Here is a 22,915-nt window from a genome sequence, read left to right as displayed (position 1 = left end):
ATGTACTTATTAATGTTTATCCGCTCCATTAACGTTATAGTTTATTCGATAAACAAATAACTTTGAGTGATAAAATAATATGTCAGTCTTTATAATGAAATAAGTGTAAGAGGAAGTTGAAAAATTTCTTAGTGTCAAGTGAAGTATATTTGTGTTTATTGATTTATTTTCAATTCAGTTTCTTCTTGTACAACGTCCTGTTTCCATATATATTCTCTTATATACTTATCCTTAGGTACGCAAGATTGTTTGCATGTGAAAACGGCCAATATTCCCCAATCGAGACACTTGATAACGTCTTTTAAGAAAATTTAACATCTGTGGCATTATCTGCAAGTCACATTTTTAATTTAGATAGGAAATATGACGTTTTGTCAAGGAGAAAATATTTGGTTAATTTTAAGGAAGCCTACACAAAGCTTTCTTTTCAGATTTTGTCATAAAATTTAGCATAATTTTAATGGTTCAAATTTTCATACAGATACTCCATTTATGTATGAATAAACTGTACGTACTTGAAATTCGAATTGTCTATCGCCGTTGCATTCCGGGCATTTTGGTACATCCGCTATCCGGCTGTGTGACGAAATATATAGAACTTTCCCTCCTCTGTCATATCTGTCGAATAAATAGCAGATTAGCTGCGGTCACAACTTCAATTCTTCCGTACAGAGACGTACCTCAAAATCTGATCCGGATAATTGTCTATTTTCATACCAAACTCCACGAACGTTTCGTCCTTTTCGTCGTTAGCCATCTGCAGTAAATCGTCGTTAACGTCTTCGTGCTGAAACGTTCCAGCTTTGCCGTCCTGTATCATCGCATTGTACTTTACAATCTCCTTCTCTTCACTTTTGAGCTCGTTCTGCTGGGCATTCTCCTTCGCAGCGTCGTCGCTCTCTACCACAATCTCGTATTCGGGAAACAGAAAACTGTTGCTGTTTTTTGCCTCGGTGCCACACACGTCTTTGTGCCCATTCCTCCAGTCGTACACTTGATGCACGTGACAGCAGTAATTGACGTCCTTACATTTGCCGCAGTGATTGGGCGCGAAAATCCCACATACGTAGCACGTCTTCGCCCACCGCGATACGTCTGCAGAAGCAACAAATTGTTTACCTATATACTTTTGTCAAAGTCACCGCAGAAAAGTGGCTCGTATCGCAATACCGTACTTACCAATATCTGTTCGCCAGTCCTCCCGTTCCACAGGCGGTTTGGCAGGATAAAAGTCGTTTATTCTACTCAGCTGCGAACGGAAGACTCTGAAGTTCCCACTCTGATTCGGCCTGCAGCAATCTACGTTTTTGCACACGAAGATGTACACGGTCCTGTGAAACGCGGCGGCATCCTCCTCGTATGGCGCGTAGATCTGGCAGAGAAACACAGGGATCGCCGCAATACTCGCACTCCAGGTCGCTTTTGCCGGGAATATTTTTCAGATCGAGCCAGGCCGACTTGCCGCCCGCCTTGCTGGGAAAGAATCTGCTCTCGAGTCGCTAGGCCTCGCATTTCTCCACGAATCCCAGATCGACTGCCATGCCCGAAACGTCAGGACGGTGGCAGGACGACCGAAATCGCAGAAACGAACGCTTATATATATTCTTATATGTATACCTCGAAACGTCAAACTCCACGCACGTGGCACATGGTCATTCCTTTGTTTACACTTTATTTGCCGTTTGCAAATGAGCGCGGAGATGCAAGATGCAAATTTACATGAGTACACATCTTTAGGACGACTTCGACCAAACTCCATCATGCATCCCGATGGAGAAGGAATAGCGGAACGGAACAGTAACGGAAAAGAGATATGGTGGGGGGTTAACCAATCAGAGTAGTTCCGTTTCAATTCCATTCCGTGTTAAGGTGGAAGCACATAAAATTGCAGAAGCCATGGGCAGAATGCAGAAGCCATATGCGCATGCGCTATGGTATCTGTAGAGCTCTAAAGATACCATAGCGCATGCGCATATGGCTTCTGCATTCTGCCCATGGCTCCTGCAATTTTATGTGCTTCCACCTTTAGGGTGCTATCCCATGGACATCAGAATTATCGGAAAACGGAATCGGAAAGGTGGGATGGTGGGGAGCTAACCAATCAGAATGATTCCGTTGCGTGTTTTCACATCTGGGCACGTATTAAGGCTGATTTATAGAGGCCGTAACCGTTCATTTAAGCCGTAATCTTTAAGAAATTGACCAATCACAGTCGATTATTCTTCTCACATTCGACTGTGATTGGTCAATTTCTTAAAGATTACGGCTTAAATGAACGGTTACGGCCTCTATAAATCAGCCTTTATGGAACTTTTCGGAATGGATTCCGATCGGAATTATTCCGTTTTCCCTAGAAAAGACAATAGAAATCTAAGAAATAACTGAACAATAGCGATCATTTTTCGGAACGGAATTCATGCATGTGCGTAATAATTCAAATATCTGGCGGCCACTGGCGGTTAAGGGGGGATTTAATTTTTTTTCGCTAAATTTATCGCTTTTTTCTAATTTTCTGGTGAAGAAACTATACAACGGATCAATGCAAAATTTGGCATGTGGATTTATTTATCTCTTATATCTATTCACAAAAAAATTTTTAATCATTTTCTCCCAAAAATACGCCTCCCACCCCCCTCGACGCGCGATGATCCCCAGTTGACGGTGTGCACGATTTGAGTCTTCCTATTAATCCTGCAACAAAAACCCAAGAACATTTTACTTTACACACATGTAGCTATCGTTTGACGAAGCGAAAAAAAAATTGAGGATCCGGTGATGTTTTAAACTCAAAATATCGCTTGATCCAAAAAAATAGATCGATCTTTTTGTTATAAACAAAAAAATATTCAACGTATTGCTTTTTTTTTCGTCAAAATGTCGACGCAGTATCGCAACTGTATATAGCTAGATTGTTTTTTTTAGCGCGTTTTTTCAAGCAATTTCCCTGGTATATAAATACATTCCACTGACGTTCAAAGTAATCAAACAGGATAAATCACCATTTTTACTCTCTTTATTTCATGTTAATATATTAAGTATTTATTTAATATACAAAATATGTACATTTATACATATATAATACAGTCGATGGCAGCAGAGGTATACAAAGTATGAATCGTAACGATGCAGTCTTTTTTAAATCATTCTTGCTTAAAAGATAAAAATTTGCTCTAGGATTTTCGGTCTCCAAATTTCTATGACAGCAGAAACTTGAAGATTAAAAATCTTATAAATTTTCGATATATGTCTTAATTAGATAAAATTATAATACACGATTTTTTAATTAAAAAAATAGCGAAATATAATTATCGTAAATTTTGTGCCTTCGTTTAAAATTAACAATGATTTAATATTATAATCTTTAGAAACGATGGAAGATACATTAGATACTAATATGCAAATTATTTCAACTTAATTATTTTTGGCAGTTACATACGAACTATAATAATACTATTACAATAGTATTATAACGGTATGTATTTAACAACTAGCAACCCTTGGTAACAGAAGTTGTGCTAGGATACTCTGAAGCCTTGCTGCCCACAAACTTTAGACAACTTTGAATATTTGTTCGCGTTACATAAATTGATTGTAGATCCAATGTCCATTTCTATCTTTGCATTAGCAACAGGACTACGTAATAATAAAATCATATGGCCACACCATGGCTATCTACTTGAACCTGTCATAACGTCAACCAACTTATGGCACTTTACACGCTTTATAACATCTCTAGAATCCAAAAGAGGAAAATAAATATATAATGGAACATAATAAATCACAAAATGTATCATCTGTGGTAAGAAAGAATGGTGGTTGCCCATAAGAGACGTTGCCAAATCCATCGTGGTACCCTGCACGGCACGAGGTTGGTCATCGCGCCGGCCAAGTGACGAACCCAGTCCCAGATGCCCCAGGGCGCGTGTCCGCCGTTAACGTAAAGAACATATGTAAAACCGTCCTTACACTTTCCCCGGATCGAGTAATAATACGGAAGGAAGCTGTGCAACCGAAAGTGACACCTCTGATAAAACAATATAGCGGGAGCGTTGCTGGAGAGCACGTGTAGGAAGACTGCCTTTACGGAGGAACGTTCGGGTGCGGTGACGTGGGCGAGTAGCTGTTCCAACAGCAACGAGGCTATGCCGTTTCTCCTATACGCGCGACGTACCCCTAAACTGAGTATATAACCCACTAGACAATTCTTTCCCAGGCTGGAGCATAAGATGCCGCGATCCTCCTTGTTCAACCTGGCGTAAGGCTTTATCTCCGCGACGATCAGCCCTATTATTACTCCACCGTATACCGCTGCGAGTGCGTAAAACCTCGATGAACTCGTGATGTCTTCGTACCATGAATATGGATAATCTGTGCAGATAGAAATGAATCATTAGTTCTATTTTATTAATAGTTTAAAGTTTAAAAGTAACATTTTGTATTATATTATTGATTTATAGCAAATTGGAATGTACAAATAGAAAAAATGCCGCTTGATATGTTTTTAATAAAAGAAGATATACATGTTTCTATGAGATACTATGAATAATTCAATTTTAAAATTTAACGACACTATATCTCAGCAATTGAAAAGCATTAAATATTAATAGACACATATATCTCTTTTAGTATCTGAACATTTGCTCACAACGTTTATTTTGAAACTTGAGATATATATGTGTATGGCTGCGGGGTCCACTTGACGCTACAAATGCTTCGAAGCATTCCTCTTCTCTTTTCTTTCAATGAAGAAAGAAGTAGAAGAAGAACGCTCCAAAGTATTTGTAGCGTCAAGTGGACCGCAGCCTTTGTGTAGTTTCTGTATTGTCTTGATATGACGAACTTTTTCTCCTCAGGTACAAAAGCGTATCTTTCTTCTCATGTTTCCCCAATTATTTACATCGTCATCAGACAAAGGGAAAGACATGAGAATTATGCTCGCTTGCAGCTTAGACCTCTCCAGCTCTCACCTATAGGGAACCAATCTTGGCAGAGGGAGCGCACCTCCTCCAGGTCATCAGGACAGAGGAAACGCAGCTGCACCTCACCCAGGACGCACAACGGCACCGTGACCGCCAATGTCGTCACCGTGACCGCTGGCGTCGTCGCGGAGGTGGTCGTCGTCAGGCCGCCGCCGCCGCCGCTGCCACTGCCGCCGCCGATGGTGGTGGTGGTGCTGATCGAGCAGTTCCTCGCGACGGTCTCATCCGCGGTGTACGGGGCGCGCTGCTTGACGTCGGGCAGCCCGACGTCGCTCGCGGCGACGGCGCCGCCAGGCTCGCTGTCGTCGATCTCCGGCAGGATCACCGGCAGATACCGGTTAAAGGGCACGACCATCGCGCCGCGACTCGCCTGGTCTCACATCGTCTCGGCTCGTCATTTGTGCGTCGTTGCGGATCGAACGGTGGCGAGAGACGTCAGGCGGCGACGGCGACGTCGCCCGTCGCTCCGGTCGTCACTCGTCACTCGTAAACACACGACGCAGCTGCGACGCGGGCAGATATCTTCTGCCTCTTCCCGAGTCCTCCTGTCCTCCTCCGTTCGCCTTTTATTGTCGGTGCACGCAATGCCGCCGCGCGAGCGCGACGGACGGGCGCGGGCAGGCCGTGTGTGATGACACGCGTTCGTTTCGTTGTTTCTCGCGCCTCCCGGCTCCCCCCGCCCCCGAATAAACGACCCTCTGTGCCTGCGGGCACGTGCAGGTCGGCCACACGAACCCTCCGAGGCTCCCCTGGACTCTTGCCAACGTACGGCGCGATCCGAATCGCGCGCAAGCGCCAATAAAGGCTCATCAACCGGGACTCCGGAGTCCGGGAGGAGTATAGTCGATCAACAAATACAGCTGTTTCTGACAATCTCAAATCGTGAGGCGATCCAGAAAAAATTAGAGCGGGTGAAAAAGCGACTGTCTTCACGGTAAAACAAATCTCTCTACGATCGAATCCCTTTCGCGTCTCTTTTTCTTTTGTCGTCGATGAACACGGGGCTTTAAGCGACCTCGCGGTGAACACGTGGAGTGTCTGCGCGAGCGAGTTGCTCCGAATCAGCTGTTGACTTCGCGACGGCCGAGCCACACTCCACACTTCATTCCACAGTGGCCACACACACACACGTCACACACACGGCGACACGGCGGCTCTTCCAAGTTTCGCTGATCACCATGGCGGCAAACAAGACCGTCGTCGTCCTCGCGCCGAACGGTCGCCGGCAGAACGTGAGGGTTACGATTAACACGACGATCCTGCAGGTGAGTTCGATGGGGATTTAACGCGACGTTCGCGTGTTCGAGTAAGTTCAATTGAAACCGGAAAAAGTAACGGAGAGCGCTTTTCTCGACGCGGGTCTTCAAACGATGGATTTCTCTCGCAGGTTCTGGAGGAGGTATGCCAGAAGCAGGGCTACAACGCCGACGACTATGACATTAAGTGAGCACGACACTTGGAGACTTGGACTTTCCAACAATGATATAATTTCCGTAATACGCCGTACATTACATACATCGCTCGCTACTATTTTACAGACACAATCGTCAGATACTAGATCCTAACACGATATTCCGCTTCGCCGGTTTGCCGAATAACGTTCAGCTGGAGATGGTGGCCTGTACGAGGGTGCGCTCGGCGTCGAACGTCACGATCGGCATTCAGCCGGAGGATGGGGAGAGATTGTTGCGCGAGTTTCCGCCCGACACGACGCTGGCTCGGGCGTTGATGGACATGTATCCCGACGCCGACCTCGAGAGAGCTGTGTTGATCTACATGCATCGTGAAGTACGTATATATGTGTATATGTATGGTATACCTGCGCGCAATGTAGAAACTGACCTTTCGCGATACGTAATTACGTATATGACGCATAAGCGTGCGAATGAAAGACTGAAGGTACATGCCGAATCTTTCCCTACAGGTATGTGGCAGAGAAGCGTTAGAGAAAACAACGTTGAAGTCGCTGGGACTCAACAGTGGAAAGGCAATATTGAGACTGATGTATCGTGACCGTGAACAGTTAAAAACTCAGGCACACGTATCTACTCCTTTGCTGCCAAAGACAGCCGCAACAGCGGATGATTCGACAAGCGATAAGGATCACCAAAGGCTACCATCATCCACGCTACATTGTAATAGGACAGCGAATGACGTTAATTTATCGGAAAGTGTGTCGAAAATAGAAAATCAAAAAGAGTCGGAAGAAGATGTAAAAATGGATACGAAAGATGAAGTAAATGCGTTCAGTAACGAGAAACAAGAGAGAAATATATCTAAGATAAGAGAAAGTCGTTCCATTGCGTCCAACCATGAGGATCAGCGTATTGCAGGAACATGCGCAAAAGTCGAGGAAAACGCGTATGAAATTAAGTTTGTAAGGTGTAATTGTGCATACGTGCAATCGCATTCGCGCGACGGATTTACTTATCGAGGATCTCGTGTTACAGTTAGGGGAAAGAAACGCTCTGGTGTTCAATCAAGCCGGGACTCAAGCACTGCCGAGGGACGAATTGCCGGACAGCTTCTTCGATCTTGATCTGCACGACGCGAAGGCACTCTTGCGAGATGCCAAGCGTCGTAGAGAGCAGCTCGAGGACGCTCCGCTTCTGACGGAGACGCAGCGTCAGCTGGATCGGGACAAGCACATTCTGGACCGATTGAACAAGTATCGTCGCACCGTGATTCGCGTACAATTTCCCGATCAGTTCGTTCTTCAGGGTTTATTCGGACCGCTGGAGACTATCCAAACTGTTAAGAACTTCATCAAAAACTACTTGGACGATCCGGATTGCGAATTCACTATCTGTGAGTGAACGACATGCAATTATCACATTCATTTTTTATGCAAAAGGCGAACATGTATTGGTTCTTGTTATTGATAAAATTTTATTACTCCTTTTTTTTTCTTGCAGATACTAGCCCACCAAGGCATATCTTAAACTCCGACGCACGACTGATAGACGAAAATCTTGTTCCCTCTGCTATCGTTTACTATTCTGGACAATCGTTGCTAAAGTCGAGTGTAAAAGCAAAATTGACAGATCCCAGAGCCGCTGGTATCGAAGCCGTGAAATCTAGGTAAAGTATACTGATCGCGTCGCTCGATGTAGAGATTGTCTCGCTAAATTTTTTTTATATACTCATCTACAGGACTGCTACGATGCGGAAAGAACAAGATCCAACTACTGGAAGTAATAGAGGCACAGTTGTCGAGAGCAATCATGTCACTCCAGGACCGAGTGGTAGCGGTAAATCATCATCATCATCATCTCAGAATCAAAACAAGACACCAAAATGGTTCAAACAGACATTCAAATAATCGATTACCTAATAGCACCGAAAGGTGATTCCTTAAATTTTAATATAAACATGCCATACGGGATTCTTATGAGGATCCATGTATACGCGAGCACGAACGCGTATACATATGTGTCGTCATACGTATTCCTCCAACAAGTCCTTAATAAAATATAAAATCTGTACACAACAAACGTCCGTGTCTCTCATTATTCTAATTGAAATGTACAAAGCTTTACACATAAGACTCTGATGCTTAGTAAAATTAGTTACAAAAGTGAAAATAAAATGATACATATACAAATAGGATTCTTACTATCTAACTCTATGGCCGCGGTAATAACATCTTAAATGTTATATCTGTATATATATATATATATATATATATATAATTTGTATGAAAAACAGTGATATAGCTGAGTGTGATGAAAAGTACAATTGTGAAATATGTATCAATGGTACGTACTAACTTCGTGATAAAGGTGCTTTGATCGATAACATTAAGTATATATTTTAAGTAATAAATGTGTAATAATAATTTGGATAGCAATGAAATTTTAGTCCATTGTCTTTTCTCCTTGGTTGAAATGGCAAATGCTTAATGTACTTTGCAGAATGAAGCGAAGGTTGTAATAATGTTTACGAATGTTAACGTGAATCGACTATGTTAATCATCTACTACGTAGTGCCATTAACTTTGTAAGTCGGGCGGTACCGTCGTAGGCGATTGCAACTGCAGATGCATGAGCCTTCGCACGGGACCACCGATTATGTTTCCGGCCGGGCCGGAGCCGCCGGCCTCGGCTTCGATACTTTCTCGCAAACTTGCCTCTACGGGATCCGCGCTATTATTATCGTCATCCGCTACCGAATTCTCGTCTTTTACCATCTGCGACTGCAGCTGCGAGTCTAACAGCCGCATGTACTTGTCCATATCGCCGCCTTTATCCTCGTCATCGCCACCCAGCGATCCCTCCGAGCTACCCTCGAACTCACCCTCCCCTCCCGGGACGACTAAATCTAGGATGCCTCTTAACGTACTATCGAATACGTCCGCGTCGAAATCTATTCGCGCGCCATCCTCCGCGTCTTGCATGTCATTGTCCATTGATTGCTCTCTGTAAATGAAATTGACGATTATCTCCCTTCACTGTTTTACGAATAAATCATAGTTAATATGTTCCTCCAGAATTGTCTATTCTGACAGATAAAAATCATACTCTAAGAAATGCACGCCATCAACGTCACTGGTTTGGTTGAGAAACGTTTGCACTTTTTCTCGAAGACTTAAAGGTTCTTGATCCAATTTTTTATTAACGTTGCCCCACTGTTGGTTTAAATACACTTCTAATTGCGCCGGGTCCACATTTAGCCAACTATCGGTATCCGCGGGACTCAACATAGTCTCATCTTGAGCTGCGTATAGAAAATACTCAATTATAGCTAAATGTGCAATGGTTTGAGAAAATTATTTGTATACTACTTTTTAAAAATAGTAATTCGAATTTAATATGTAAATAGTAATTAAATTTAAATATGTAAATAACAAATTACCATGCATTTCAATGTCATTCGTCTGTATGTTCTCCCATGCTTCTAAAACTTTTTGAGCATCGCTTTCGTACAAATTCGTTAGATTGTCAAATAAAGTCGCATGCTTCAAGAAATACTCTTTCGCTGTGGACAGCAGCTTATCACGTTCCTGACTACCTTCCAACAGATCTCTAAAGTAACCGTTCGCCTCTAAACGAGCTAGGTAAGCGTTGAAAGCTGGTTCGTTCAGCTTTAACTTTTCAGCGTCGTCGGGAACGTCCGACTGTTCTTTGATACGTTTTCTACGTTCCTCATTGGCTCGAGCTACTAGCATCTCTAAACCGCATGCTATTTTAACTCCGAGAACATGAGCATTGTATTTTGAGCAAGTCGCAGGTGGGATGTTCCAACCTGTTTTTGGATCACCGGTATAACGACAGTGCTTCGCCATCGCGTACAAACACTTGGTCATTTTAACATTGACCATTGTTCGTTGCTCGGGAGGGAAATACCTCATGGCGCGACAAACCTATAAATATACGGTAGTAACAGGTATAATATACATATAAAATCGATTATACACATAAAAAAAGATTAAATCAATTCAATTGTACTTTGCGTTCAAATGGATCCGAATGGCAGATAGTTCTAATCACTGAAGATATAAGTCTTGGTTCTAGACGAAGTATAGAGGCCGCCTTCTCTGGAAGGTACGCCCTGGCCTTGTGCTTCCTCTTCCGAATCTCATCGGGATAGATGCCGAGTCGCTTTTGCAACACAAGCTGCACCTTCTCGGACATCTTAGAGATATGTGGCTTGCCATTTATATTATTTAGCAAATTGGGAAACGACGTTCCCCTCTCTCTAATAACATGAATATCACCGTTATGAATGAACACTCTGTCCTGGCACGTCTCGGGACTGGCCCAGAGCGGCAGGACATTAGCGGCTTCTATCAGTAGAAACTCTCCGTCCGAGTCCACTACTCTAGCGATCAATCCATCGAAGACTTTGGTGAGCCTAAATATCAGGAACACCGTCAGCCACTCGTCGCCTATATCCTCGTCGAAACGCAGACTCGCATAGATATGGGGCAAGGTATGATAATCTAGCAAAAGTTGATCGATTATTGATTATTGGATCGTTTCAAGGACTACAGCTGCAACAAGTATGAAATAAAGTATTCACCTTCCTCCACCGCCGATCCCTCGAGGGTTCGGTTCAGCAGCATCGCCTGCTTGGTTCTGGGACGGAAATTTAAGCTGTCACTGTGCCAGATGTGATCGGCGACGAACGGGGCGATTTCCTCGTTGTACTTGGCGACCTCCTCGCTCAGCCGTGCCTCCGTCACCGCGTCCGGGTCGGCCGCGTAGCAGAACTTGGGATAGAGGAAACATTCCATGATATCCTCCTCCTTGGTCTTGCTCGTGAGCATCGCATTTGCCATTTTCTGACGTCGCATCTGAAATCCCCGCGAAGACCGCGAATACCGCGATTCCCTCCGTCGAGCGCGCGCGCGCCTACGTCACCGCGTTCACCAGGTCGGCTCGGAACAGTCTCGCGATTGCCTCACGGCGGCTCGCCTGCCATGGGCGTTCCTCGTGGATGACCGCATAGACCGATAAAAAGCGTGACTGAAGTTGTTTACTGCATTATTAAGGCGCGGACCATAACCTCAGAGGCGACCGCCGTCGAATCGACGCAGCCGCAGGCACGCGCTCTGTGACGCGCGAGTCTAACCCTGACCTAACCTAACCGCGACCCGCGACCTAACCTCTGTGCTTAATCATTCAGGAGATGCCGTCTGACAACTCCGACACGATCGCGTCGCAGTACTCGCGTAACTCGCATTCGGTGCATTTGTGCGAGGTGCGTACGATGGAGTGCGACGTGGGGCGCATGAGTGTAGACGCGCGTTCGGTTCTCCGCTGAGGGACACGGGGGGGATACGTGAATAAGGTCTGGCCGATGAGGCCGCCGTCGTGACGAGACAGTCGTTCAGCCTCGATGGACCCGGCTTCCTCGATCGCATGCCGCAGTCAACGGTAATCGCGAGCGAGCCTCGGAGAACGATGCCGAATGTCAGGAACCACCCGGGCGGTCGGCATCGGGGCTGCTTGCGCAAGTACCGGCTGGTCTTCGCCTTTGGCATAATCATGCTGTGCGTCCAAGTCTATCTGCACACGTATTTCGGTCTGGTCAATGACAAGAGCAAGTCTAGCCGGCTGTCGTCCGGAGAGGTAAGCTGCCTAACCATCCCTTGGAAGATAATGATAGATCATGGGTCTGTTTTCTATTGCTGAACTGCCTGCACTAGTTCAAGAACCGTACATGTACATTGAAGCGTGAAAAACGTACATATAACATTCTCAATTTAGTCTATGTACAGTTCTTGAACTAGTGCAGCCAATGCGGCAATAGAAAACAGACCCAATAATAGATAATAATGATATATAATGATAGATAACAATGATAGAAGCACTTGCCAATTTATTACTCACTGGTGCTTTCCGCCAACTCGCAGGGTGGTTCTTCCCAACCTGAGGAGGATGAGGGCCTGCCGAAAGGCTTACGTCAACTGAAACTTCCACCCGACAAGCAGGCAAACTCGAACAAGCAAACTCACATGCAGTCTCAGCTAAGAAATCGCACCGCCAGAATTAAGCTAGATCGCAAATCATTGAATTTCACACCCGCGTGCGATGTTACGGTCCGGGAGGCGGTGAGCGCCGTAACGCGTGCTCAGAGTCAAGCATGCAAGCAACGCATTGTCAATGTGACGTGCCTTAGCCAGCAGGGTTTGTTGTACCCGGAAAGAGTACAATCTTTGTGTCCCCATTCTCCAGGTTTTAGAGGCATGCCGATCAACTTGGGCTGCTTCAAGGACGATAAAACACTGAGAGCGCTCTCCGGTTATTATCACGTCTTTAAAGGGAACAATACGCCCGAGCGTTGCGCTTATATGTGTCTTCAATCGGGATTTCCGTACGCCGGCACAGAGTACTCGTTAGTGTCTGATGCGATTGAAATACAAATATGCTACGTAATTCTTTCGAAACGTGTCACGGACGTGTGATTTTAGGATGGAATGTTTCTGCGGAATGGAAGAGCCGCTACAGACGAAACGGTTACCAGATTCCAGCTGCAACATGAAATGTTCCGGCAATCCGAAACAGACGTGCGGTGGTTATTTGACTATTAATATATATTCAACTGGAATTCAAAGTACGTGAATACAAGTGAATACACACAGGCAACTATGGGATTATTAATTAATTTTTTTCGTCTTTCGACAGAATTTAAGGCTCAAGAAGCGAGAAACTCGAGTTTAAAAAATGAACTCGAGAAACCTGTGCGAATAGCTTATCTGCTGACGGTGAATGGCAGAGCGAGTCGGCAAGTGAAACGACTTATCAGTATTCTGTATCATCCCTCGCATTTTTTTTATATCCACGTTGACGCGGTAAGTGCGACAATATAAAAGAAAAGAATTATTAACTCTAATTTGGATAAGATAAAAATATTGAGTAATTACATCATGAAGCAGAAATTTCTCAATTACATCACAATCAATCACATTTCTATTTAAACTCTTCTTTTAGATCTGTAGTAGTTTCCAAAATTGTTTCTATAAACTTATTACACTGGGGAACAATAGATTAATAAATAGATTAATATTGTTTCAAACAAATTGTATATTTTCAGAGGCAAGATTATTTATATCGCGAAATGTTGGAACTGGAAAAATTGTGTAAACTAAACAATATCAAAGTGGCAAGAGGGGAGGGCTTGCGACACGCGAGTATTTGGGGCGGCGCGAGTCTTTTGACGACATTTTTGAAGTCCGCGCAACAGATGCTCGCCTATCATCAACATTGGGATTTTCTCGTAAATCTATCGGAATCCGATTTTCCTTTGAAAAGCAATAATCAGTTGACCGAGTTTCTCAGTTGGAATAAGGGTATGAATTTCGCGAAATCGCACGGAAGGGAGGTTCAGCGTTTCATAGCTAAACAAGGTTTAGACAAAACTTTTGTCGAATGCGAAGCACGCATGTGGCGAACCGGTGATCGAAAATTACCAGATGGTACGTTAAAGAATCACATATATTTTTATTCATACACAAATTTCATAAATTTTCTAGCTTTTCTATATATTTTTTTAACTAAAATATTTGTTAAGTAATTGAATTGATTGTTTCTGTGAACAGCATATGTATATATATTATATATATAATTATATATTTTTCATAATTCTTGCAGGTATTCAAATTGACGGTGGTAGCGACTGGTTTGCTCTGAGCCGAGACTTCGTCGAGTACGTTGCCGATTCGAATCCCGATCAACTGGTAGCCAATCTATTAAAGCTGTTTAAATACACCTTACTGCCAGCCGAGTCATTCTTTCATACGGTCTTGAGAAACTCACGATTCTGCAATACTTACATAGACAATAATCTGCACATGACAAACTGGAAGAGGAAGTTGGGTTGCAAGTGTCAGTACAAGGCTGTGGTAGATTGGTGCGGATGCAGCCCGAATGATTTTAAACTCGAGGACTTTAACCGGCTGCGAAACACGGTGGATCGCAATATATTCTTTGCCCGTAAATTCGAACCTGTCATCGATCACCGAATCATAGACCGCGTGGAGGAATGGCTGTATCCCGACCGAATGAACAAAACGACTAGATTGAGGGACTACAACATGTACTGGCAAAGCCTGTATCATCACGCGGACTTGAGTCCACTACCGGACGACGCGTTGTTAACGCTCTCGTACTCCTTGGCGAGATTGGTTTACCGCAAGCTGAACATAAATCACAAAAATGTCCGCCTATTAGAAAATACCGCGTACTTTCGCGATAATCGTTTCGCTGGTATACTAATTCTGGCGGAGAACAAAGAAGAATACTCCGACGTATCTATACTGCCCGACGGTCGCGCGAGACGTGTGGAAGCTTTGATCTCGATGCGACACAACTTTTCTGCCAGTAGATTATGGTCAGGAAAAATACGAAGTCTCTCTGTTAGCACGGATTACGATCAAAAGGAGCAGACGTTTAGAAACTTGATGGGCAGCATGGGGCCGTACTCGACTCCGGTCTTGGCTTACGAGTTCGACGCGGGTGTTACGATACCGCAGAATGTATCGATCCTATGGATTGATCCACATGGCCACCTCGCCGACGTGAATTATCTCCTGCTTGAAGAGATGACCTTGGTGATTATCATATGCAACACCAAACTTTTTTTTACAGAATTTTCTTATCTCGTAACCGGGTATCATATAACTGTATGTATGTCTTTTCAGGTGGGACATGTTAAGCCGCAGCTAAACGAGCAACTAGCCGTTGGTACTTGGCGACTATTATTAGTTGCCGACACACAACTGATGGCAAAATTAAAATTCTTGATAAATCCGTTATCCTACTGGAAGACAAAGAAGATAGATTTGGACAAGGCGAAGGAGATACTAGACGGTCCGAGCACCGTCTATCACATCACAGAGGAGATGAATAAAAGCTGGTCGAAAATAGCGAATGCCGCGATGGCGAACGAGCCGATTACGCACAGCCAAAACAGGATCGGTGAGGACCTCGACGATTGGTTGGACAGATTAGTATACGAGCACTATGAGATCGGCGAGGTATGCGACGCCGACGATGAGATTCGGTCCGGATCGAAGCTACAAAAGTGTCTCGACACCCCTTGGAGCTCTTTGAGCCCCGATTCAAAGGCTGATACTCGTAATCTATGTCAAAACTACTAATTAATTATTTTACCAACTACGTGCCATTTTCGCCGTTTTGAAACCTATTGTACGTGTATAAAGATTACAAGACGTCTTTAGATATTTTTATATCGATTAAAAACTGTACATATATATACTTCATATTTATAAGAAAAAATGGTATATATATATATATATATATATATATAAATATATGTATACATAAATTTTTGCTATATGTTGTGCGATTAATATTTCTGTCGGATATTTTCACATTAAAGATTAATGAATTATATTGATAAGGTGGAGTGTCGTTTTCTTTATATCTTAAGAAAGTACCGAGAGATATATTTTAAAGAACTTTTGGAATACTTTTTTGTTCAATGATAACAAATTTGATAATACATTTTATTTAAACAAAAAAAAAATGATAGTTATAGTTCATTAGGACAAGATACTTCTGCCTCTTCGATTGTGATCCAGGCCTAAAAATCAATTCATACGTTTTTTCATAACACGTGCTTCGCAGGTGTGCGTGTTCGGCTTCGGCTCACGTCACGTGCTTTTTTTTTTTTAGTTAGACGCTTGCGTAAATTCGTCATTCATGATTGTTGGAAAAACCGAAAATATCTAATATCGCATTTATCATTTATTTCAATTCGACTCAAAAGTTTCTAACTAGAATCGCGAACGTAAACTGTATTGGGTGTTTAAACAACATCCAAGAAAAGAATATTCTATATATTCTATATATAAAAAAAATTACGTGCGATTTTTTTTTTTTTTAACAATCGATCGCGCTTTATCACTCGGGTTTGTATCAACAACATGGCGTCGCCAATCAGGCTCAGCCAATCTCTGGAACTTGACGCGCTTCACGCGCCGGCGAGCCCGTCGCGGTCGTCACGTAAATCCGCGGCGCGCGGCGTGCACGCGCAATTCGCAAAGAAGTCACGGAAGTGTGGAGTGTCTGCGCGAGCCGACCGTGTTGACATCTAGGAAGTTTAAGATGTCGGGGAATGTTTTGTGCGACGAGCCGCTGGTATGTTCGCGGACGAAATGACTTGCTCGTTGTGGCGTACGTCTGCTAAATTCCGGCCTAAGTTAAATCCCAAAGTGTTGTAAGAGCGCCACGCCGCCGGTGGGGCCGTGGCCAGGTCGTCCCAGCCGTCTGTCGCCGCCGACGCCGACGCCGACGTGTGCGCGAGCGGGGCGAGGGTGAGGAAGAAGACGAAGAAGAAGAAGAAGAAGAACGAGGAGGCGCGAGACGAAGGCGGGCGCGAGGACTGCGTGTATTGCCAGTGTATGTGTGTGTCCGCGTACCACTGCCAGGACCTGAGGTACCCGGGACCCCGGGGGGTCGCGTTCCTCCCTTCTCGCCCTTCCTGATCGACCGCGCGAAAAACCCGCGCGGGGGTGACAGGTGAATTAAAACCGGACGGGAGGCGCGGACGCAAAATATATAGGGGGTGGAGAGAGGGAGAGCGGTGACCGAGCGGGCGGCCGAGCACGTGGTGTGACGATTGTTGTTTTTTTCAAATTCATCACTCTCGACTTGGGATGGGAGCCAAGGCGAGCACCGTGGCACAATCCGCCGGTGGCAACGGTCAATCCTCCACCGGGGCGAACGAGACCGCGATGCAGGGCTTCTCCATGCTCCGCTCCCTACCGGGCGGCGTCGGCATGCTCCAGCATCAGCACCAGCAGGCCAATCAGTCGCAGAACTCGCGGATGTCCGGGGACAGCAGGCAGCGTGCGCGCTCGCTGAGCTCCGTCCCGGACCTATCCTCCGCCGAGCAGGCTGGCCTCTCCACCTCGGTCGGGGTAGGAGTCGGCCAGGCCCTCGGCCTGCCGCAGCTCGACTCCGACGACACGGACGAGGAGAGTGGTCGCGTCTACGCCGCTCACAGCTTGCCTTCGCACATTTGGTCCCTCAACGGTAAGCCCCGAGTCTCTCGTATACAGACGTTTACGTATCCGTTCCACGGACCGGGGCCCGGAAACCACTCGCTCCCAGGTCGACGAAGCTCGCTGATTATACGTGCGTTACGTAGCACGTCGTCAATTTACTACGAATGTACCTTATCGCGGCGCTGAAAGTCAACAAATCGTTATTGTATCGTCGAAATATGAATCATTGAACAATTCTCTGTTATTCTGTTCCAAGAGAAAGAGCGCTGTAGCAATATCGCCGAGATAGTGTCGTCGGATCGTTCGCTAGCAGTTATTTGTCGCGTATCCGCTGATCTATCTCGTGTCCATTCGCGAGACAAGATTTTTTTCCAGACCTGCCGTCGCGCAGTTTCGCAGGGCATCTGTGCCTCGCGGGGCGTTAATCGGCGGTCCCTAACCTAATTGCGGGCGAGCGCCGCAAAAAAAGCGAGGTTAGGTCGCGCAACCGCGAGAGCTCCGCGGAGTACGGAGTTCGGTGCGCGACGATGAATTGATTCGCGGGTGGGACAGGGGGCGTTTGTTTTGACGCGTGTTGCCGGGGTGGTTGGCCCGGTAACCGCGTACCACAATCGATGATAGCCCGAGGACACCCAGCGGGGCCCTGGGGTGAATTTTTGAATCGCGGACGAGGAAATTTGTATTCGCGGCGCGAAACGAGAGGAAGAGGAAAAAAAGGGCGTGTCGCTCGCCGCGAGGATCGTTCGCGACGAGGGAAGGATGTGGCTCGGGAGAGGATCGCCGCGCGGGACCGCGGCCCACGGCTGAGGTTATGTCGGGTCTATTATGGGAATAATAGTGAGCTCGTGCCTGAACGAGCACGAGGCCGCGGCCGTGGTCCCGGTGGATCGAGTCAGACGGGTCTTTTACGGTATTTGCGCCTTCTGCGATTTGCACAACCCCCAGATTTCCGTCCTCGCCCCCACCCCCTTCTCGCCCTTTCTTTTCTGACGCTCTTCGCCTTCGTGTTTCAAGGTCTAAAGTGTCCCGTATGCTCCAAGTTCATTCTGCCGGATGATATCGAGTGTCACCTGGTCATGTGCCTGACCAAGCCACGGCTCAGTTACAATGGTAAGTGGGAACAAGTGGTGACAGGCTTGTATCTGCCTGATAAACGATAGATACCGTTCTTTACGTGGCAGCGATGCTCGTCAATGATTTAATAGCTGGTGGTAATTATTACGGTGATAATTAAGTAAGTCCCTTGCTTATTTACATGACAGAGGACGTGCTGACAGATGGAAAGGGAGAATGTGTCATTTGCTTGGAGGAGCTACAATCTGGAGATCTTATAGCCCGCTTGCCCTGTCTCTGTATATATCATAAAAAGTATGTATGACGATGCGATTTATCTATTATTTTGTGTTAATTCCTAGCTCAACATAGGCGATAGGAAATTGGTAATAAAGACATCCAATTATCCCAGAAAATTTAATTTAAAAAATGTTATAAATAAATGGCTATAAATTGCTGTAAAGATATTAATATATTATTTTTTAATATCAAAAATTTTTTAATATTAAAATATAATAAATAATGTAGTATTGAAGTGATTATTAATCACTCGGAGTTGACAAATTTTTTAAAAATATATCACTTTTTCAAAAATATTTTTAAAAACATATCACCTTCGATTAGTATATTTCAGTATATTATGACGGAATAGATGATATAAAGTTTTGTATTTTTTTCTAGCTGTATCGATAAGTGGTTTCAAGTGAATCGTAGCTGCCCTGAACATCCCGGAGATTGATTCGTACCTGCTGAACTTGGTGGAGTATAGTGGAACAAGTTGCTAGCCCAGAGGACTCGCGCCGAAGGGGTTGAGATGGCAGAAAACGGCAGAAAAAAAAGAAGCTAGTCAAGGTGGCTGCTAGTCCGCAAATGGTGATTGGTGCGTGCGGTGAATTGTTCGACTGGACGAGACTCGCTCATCAAATCGAACACACACGGAAACACAGATGTTTAATTCAATCCTCAAATCTACTCTTGTTAAGCGGAGGACTTAAATAACGAAAAAAAAATCGCCATAGGATTCAACGATACAATGCTATTACCTATACGTATCTATAATTAATCTATTATTGCTCTATCGCTTAATATCAATTGTACCATATTTATAAATTTTACTTAGTTTTACATCTTGAACTCGATTTAGCGCTTAAGCAGGAAATCTTTATTATCTCGATCATGATTTTTGTCTTTTCTTATTCTTTTTATGGTTCTTTATTTTTTCTTTCTGGAAAAGGGGGACAGGACGAATCTTAGTCAAGGGGACCTGCGTAGGAGCAGGTGTGAGCTCTACCTTAGATAAGTTAGTTATACTTTTATTGATTTTTAGTATTGAGACGATATATCGTAATTTCCGTTGTCTGTTGGGGAATGAGTGCTAGAAAGGATATTTTTGATACTTTCATAAAAGGGAGAGCCAGAATATATGTATAAGAGTTTCAAGCGCTGGAGATGACGACGTAACACTGTTGATGCTGTAGTAACAATAAAGGTTCTGATTTAACCTTCCTTACTGAGAGATTCATACTAATGTGATAAATCTCTTTTGTTGTTATTAGAGAGAATTGACGCGCTCCGTGTTACTAAGATGTACAGTCTATTGTCGATTACTGAGGATTTACCTACTGTATAATTAATCTCTTTTGTATACGGATAAGGATTGACATAACCCAGCAGAAGTAGTTTTTGTAATACGAACAATCAAAGTCTATCATTGTTCCAGTAACGTACGCAAAACCGTATATGTTCGGCTCGGACTTCGTCACTTGCGTGAGGTTTAATGACACGAACTAACAGAACAATGAGAGAGAATACGAGGAGAACAGAGAGAAATGAGAATGTGGTGCGATGAAAAAAAAAACATGAGAAGAAACTAGAAATAAATTATATTAACAAAACCGAACGCGTAAACATAAAGTATGTACATACATATGTGTATATGTATATGCATACTCTCGCGCACTTTCTCTCGACAGATATTTAAATATCGAGTTAAACATCTTTTTCACTGATTAGCAATTGTAAAATAAAAAGTTTTCACGAGCCAGGATAGTTGCTCGTTGGACTGCAAGCGGTCTTAAAAAAGAAAAAGCAATTCGAATTTTAAAAGATATTTAATATTACAGATATCGAAATTAATTGATTAAATAAATAAATAAATATAAAAAGAAAGAAATATCTGTATTCAAGAGAAAGTGCGCGACGCCTAAAACATCCTGTATGTATATATATATACACACTTTTTTTAAGCTATACGAGAGGTAAGTGGCCGTAGAGACGACAAGCGCGATTTCGTAAAGAAATAAAAAAAAAATTAAAGAAAAAAGGGAGGAAGATGTAAAGGGAACCCAAGATAAAGATGCGACATCGGTAATAGCGATAACACACATACACAAGGAGGTTCCTCTTTGTACTGCGTTACTGATCGAGGCGAGAATTGTGTCTCGCGGCTGGTCGTTTATCGATTTTACGATATGTAAGACTCGTTGTATTGCGACGATTTATACAAAGACGGAATGCGGGGTAGAAAGCGGAAGATAACGCGCGCGGTGACGAGGAGGGACGGAAATAGATCGCGCGTATCCTGCAGCGCGGCACGGCGAAACGCGGAGAGCACGTGCGTCGCGTGCGTGTGCGTGTGCGAGTGTGTATGTGTGTCGCGCCTGGAGTCAATACGCGCGCGCACGCACGTGCTCGCCTCGCACTCTCGATCCCGTAGCGGTATTCCGTATTGTGAATCTGTTCATATCTCTTAGCTGTACCTTCTTACACTTGCTGTATTAAAAAACGGACGCGTGTATTAAAAAGCGATAGCAAGGTGCAGGAACTGCAACTAAAGTAATAAACAGAATCAACGGTACCCGTTTTTAATTATTCAAAAAACACGAAATAATCAGTTTTTAAAAATAATATATGTGTCTTTTATTTTCTGATTGTATAGATATAGAGTGTCCCTGAAAGACCACCGCACGTTCAGGGATACGATATTAATCGGCGAGCTTTACATTAAAATTCTGCTGAAAGTTTAATTTAATTGAAAAATATTCTGTTATTTATTTTTCCTCCGAAGCTTCGCCGAAAAGAGCCCTAATTTTTAATTACTCAACTGCATAATATTTTTAAGTAAAAATTAACTCGAAATTGTTGAAAGAATTTGAGGTATTTGTTTATTAATAGGGCGCCTGATTCTCGGGAGTAAAAATTAACTCGAAATTGTTGAAAGAATTTGAGGTATTTGTTTATGAATAGGGCGCCTGATTCTCGGGCCATCTTGTTTAGAACCATATATCGTCTCGTTACGACGAGCGATACGTGCTGTTCATTTAAGACGTGCGGTACGGAATTCCTCTACTTGACGGGCTGTAACAATAATCGATCTGATTGCCGCCAAATAAAAACGTGAATGCCCGAAAGTGTGTCTAATCTAGCTCCGTAGAATAATGAGATCGCGAAGGGTAGGCGGTGGAAGCCTAAACTCGCAGGATTGTAACTGTGGATACACAGGTTGTAATGATAAACCATTTGTATGTATGACACTATTGACTTAAATATATAGTTTATAAGCTACGTTCGATTTACAAGACGTCTAATTTTACAAGCTGTTTGTTTGTTTTTTTTTCTACGTGCGAGAGGTGCGATGAATCGCGCAGTCGCGGTAATTGGGGGATAAGCGTTTTGAATGATTGTTATACGAAGTGACGATCGATTCGTAAGTTGATTTGACTAGCCCGATTTTGCCTTATTGAGAAGTTAAGTTGAACAACATTTTTTTTAGCGTTAGATCGAAACAAAGCGACAATTGCTTTAGCATTAGACGGAAACGAAGTTCTGTTTAAGCAAAATTCATGTGTAATTTGTAAAAGATTAAGGATTTTGATCGTTTAAACATTTATTCATAAATATAATACGATCAATTCTTGATTCTAAGATGATTACTAACGCTCCGTTATTTTTGTCTGAACCTATTTTAATTTAACTAAACACTGTTACATTATTCACCACATAAATATGTATACGTTATGTACCAAGCGTGTTTTTTAGTGAATCACCGTGTAGAGATAATTAACCTTTTATCGACTATTAAGAAATTCTATTCAGCTTCGTTTCAACTAAAACAATATGTTTGTTTGTAGATAATTCAAAGAGATTTAGAAATATCTGTATATCCACTGTAAGAACATCTCCAACCAACATAGTTTATTCTGTGGTTCGTATTATATTTAGTGAATCATCTTGTGATGTAAGGATACTCTATTTCTTTAAGAGCAGATAAGGAAAATCGTTTTTCCTTATCTGCTCTTAAGAAATTCGATCCGCTTTTATTTCAACTCAGCTTGGTTTTCATAGATAATTCAGAGACAAAAGCACTTATATCATCAACAAGTCTTGCATAAAGCCAACAGAATTTATG

General features: G+C 43.6%; 5 protein-coding genes and 1 pseudogene across 6 annotated transcripts; 3 read left to right on the top strand and 3 right to left on the bottom strand.

Moving 5' to 3' along the window:
- Positions 1–139: 139 nt before the first annotated feature.
- On the bottom strand, positions 140–1,772 carry LOC139769009 (programmed cell death protein 2-like; annotated as a pseudogene).
- Positions 1,773–2,995: 1,223 nt separating this feature from the next.
- On the bottom strand, positions 2,996–5,703 carry Naa60 (N-alpha-acetyltransferase 60). The gene is made up of 2 exons (XM_071699726.1): positions 4,968–5,703; positions 2,996–4,368 (listed from the first exon to the last, which is right to left on the bottom strand). Exons 1-2 carry the CDS (start codon positions 5,332–5,334, stop codon positions 3,791–3,793), a joined length of 945 nt encoding a protein of 314 aa, XP_071555827.1. The 5' UTR covers positions 5,335–5,703; the 3' UTR covers positions 2,996–3,790.
- A 318-nt stretch (positions 5,704–6,021) lies between these two features.
- LOC139769002 (tether containing UBX domain for GLUT4) lies at positions 6,022–8,583 on the top strand. Its single transcript, XM_071699722.1, has 7 exons — positions 6,022–6,244; positions 6,367–6,422; positions 6,518–6,767; positions 6,904–7,356; positions 7,430–7,787; positions 7,895–8,060; positions 8,133–8,583. The coding sequence occupies exons 1-7, from the start codon at positions 6,158–6,160 to the stop codon at positions 8,299–8,301; spliced, it is 1,539 nt and encodes a 512-aa protein (XP_071555823.1). The 5' UTR covers positions 6,022–6,157; the 3' UTR covers positions 8,302–8,583.
- LOC139769001 (ecdysoneless cell cycle regulator) lies at positions 6,444–11,493 on the bottom strand. Its single transcript, XM_071699721.1, has 5 exons — positions 11,001–11,493; positions 10,427–10,920; positions 9,834–10,341; positions 9,500–9,695; positions 6,444–9,397 (listed from the first exon to the last, which is right to left on the bottom strand). The coding sequence occupies exons 1-5, from the start codon at positions 11,272–11,274 to the stop codon at positions 8,971–8,973; spliced, it is 1,899 nt and encodes a 632-aa protein (XP_071555822.1). The 5' UTR covers positions 11,275–11,493; the 3' UTR covers positions 6,444–8,970.
- A 115-nt stretch (positions 11,494–11,608) lies between these two features.
- Positions 11,609–15,845, top strand: Oxt (Xylosyltransferase oxt). Of its 2 annotated transcripts, none has more exons than XM_071699718.1 (7): positions 11,609–12,052; positions 12,337–12,818; positions 12,895–13,037; positions 13,109–13,275; positions 13,518–13,899; positions 14,075–15,033; positions 15,124–15,845. In XM_071699718.1, exons 1-7 carry the CDS (start codon positions 11,843–11,845, stop codon positions 15,580–15,582), a joined length of 2,802 nt encoding a protein of 933 aa, XP_071555819.1. In that variant the 5' UTR covers positions 11,609–11,842; the 3' UTR covers positions 15,583–15,845. The 2 variants fall into 2 exon arrangements, with proteins under 2 accessions (XP_071555819.1, XP_071555820.1); XM_071699719.1 differs by lacking the exon at positions 11,609–12,052 and having other exon boundaries at positions 12,421–12,534; positions 12,659–12,818.
- Positions 15,846–16,491: 646 nt separating this feature from the next.
- Positions 16,492–22,528, top strand: LOC139769005 (uncharacterized). The gene is made up of 4 exons (XM_071699727.1): positions 16,492–17,482; positions 18,469–18,564; positions 18,717–18,822; positions 19,189–22,528. Exons 1-4 carry the CDS (start codon positions 17,104–17,106, stop codon positions 19,244–19,246), a joined length of 639 nt encoding a protein of 212 aa, XP_071555828.1. The 5' UTR covers positions 16,492–17,103; the 3' UTR covers positions 19,247–22,528.
- Positions 22,529–22,915: the final 387 nt, after the last annotated feature.

This window comes from Temnothorax nylanderi, unplaced genomic scaffold (assembly GCF_030848795.1).
Source record: "Temnothorax nylanderi isolate EJ_2023f unplaced genomic scaffold, tnyl_v1.0 TNYL_tig0019_pilon, whole genome shotgun sequence".
Classification (NCBI taxonomy): Eukaryota; Metazoa; Arthropoda; class Insecta; order Hymenoptera; family Formicidae; genus Temnothorax; species Temnothorax nylanderi.
The sequence above is the reverse complement of the archived record's forward strand: the minus strand, read 5'-3'. Positions and strand labels throughout refer to the sequence as shown.

What these genes read in the sequence shown, in the direction of transcription:
- Naa60 (XM_071699726.1), bottom strand. Translation starts at nt 5,334, where the DNA reads ATGGTCGTGCCCTTTAACCGGTATCTGCCGGTGATCCTGCCGGAGATC. An exon ending in CCAAGATTGGTTCCCTATAG is followed by an intron (nt 4,369 to 4,967) that starts GTGAGAGCTGGA and finishes CTATCTGCACAG; the next exon opens with ATTATCCATATTCATGGTAC.
- LOC139769002 (XM_071699722.1), top strand. Translation starts at nt 6,158, where the DNA reads ATGGCGGCAAACAAGACCGTCGTCGTCCTCGCGCCGAACGGTCGCCGG. An exon ending in TGATCTACATGCATCGTGAA is followed by an intron (nt 6,768 to 6,903) that starts GTACGTATATAT and finishes CTTTCCCTACAG; the next exon opens with GTATGTGGCAGAGAAGCGTT. An exon ending in ATCGAAGCCGTGAAATCTAG is followed by an intron (nt 8,061 to 8,132) that starts GTAAAGTATACT and finishes ACTCATCTACAG; the next exon opens with GACTGCTACGATGCGGAAAG.
- LOC139769001 (XM_071699721.1), bottom strand. Translation starts at nt 11,274, where the DNA reads ATGCGACGTCAGAAAATGGCAAATGCGATGCTCACGAGCAAGACCAAG. An exon ending in CGGATCCATTTGAACGCAAA is followed by an intron (nt 10,342 to 10,426) that starts GTACAATTGAAT and finishes GTATATTTATAG; the next exon opens with GTTTGTCGCGCCATGAGGTA. An exon ending in GATGGCGTGCATTTCTTAGA is followed by an intron (nt 9,398 to 9,499) that starts GTATGATTTTTA and finishes TTTCATTTACAG; the next exon opens with AGAGCAATCAATGGACAATG.
- Oxt (XM_071699718.1), top strand. Translation starts at nt 11,843, where the DNA reads ATGCCGCAGTCAACGGTAATCGCGAGCGAGCCTCGGAGAACGATGCCG. An exon ending in GCCGGCTGTCGTCCGGAGAG is followed by an intron (nt 12,053 to 12,336) that starts GTAAGCTGCCTA and finishes GCCAACTCGCAG; the next exon opens with GGTGGTTCTTCCCAACCTGA. An exon ending in TTTATATCCACGTTGACGCG is followed by an intron (nt 13,276 to 13,517) that starts GTAAGTGCGACA and finishes GTATATTTTCAG; the next exon opens with AGGCAAGATTATTTATATCG.
- LOC139769005 (XM_071699727.1), top strand. Translation starts at nt 17,104, where the DNA reads ATGGGAGCCAAGGCGAGCACCGTGGCACAATCCGCCGGTGGCAACGGT. An exon ending in GCACATTTGGTCCCTCAACG is followed by an intron (nt 17,483 to 18,468) that starts GTAAGCCCCGAG and finishes TCGTGTTTCAAG; the next exon opens with GTCTAAAGTGTCCCGTATGC. An exon ending in CTCTGTATATATCATAAAAA is followed by an intron (nt 18,823 to 19,188) that starts GTATGTATGACG and finishes ATTTTTTTCTAG; the next exon opens with CTGTATCGATAAGTGGTTTC.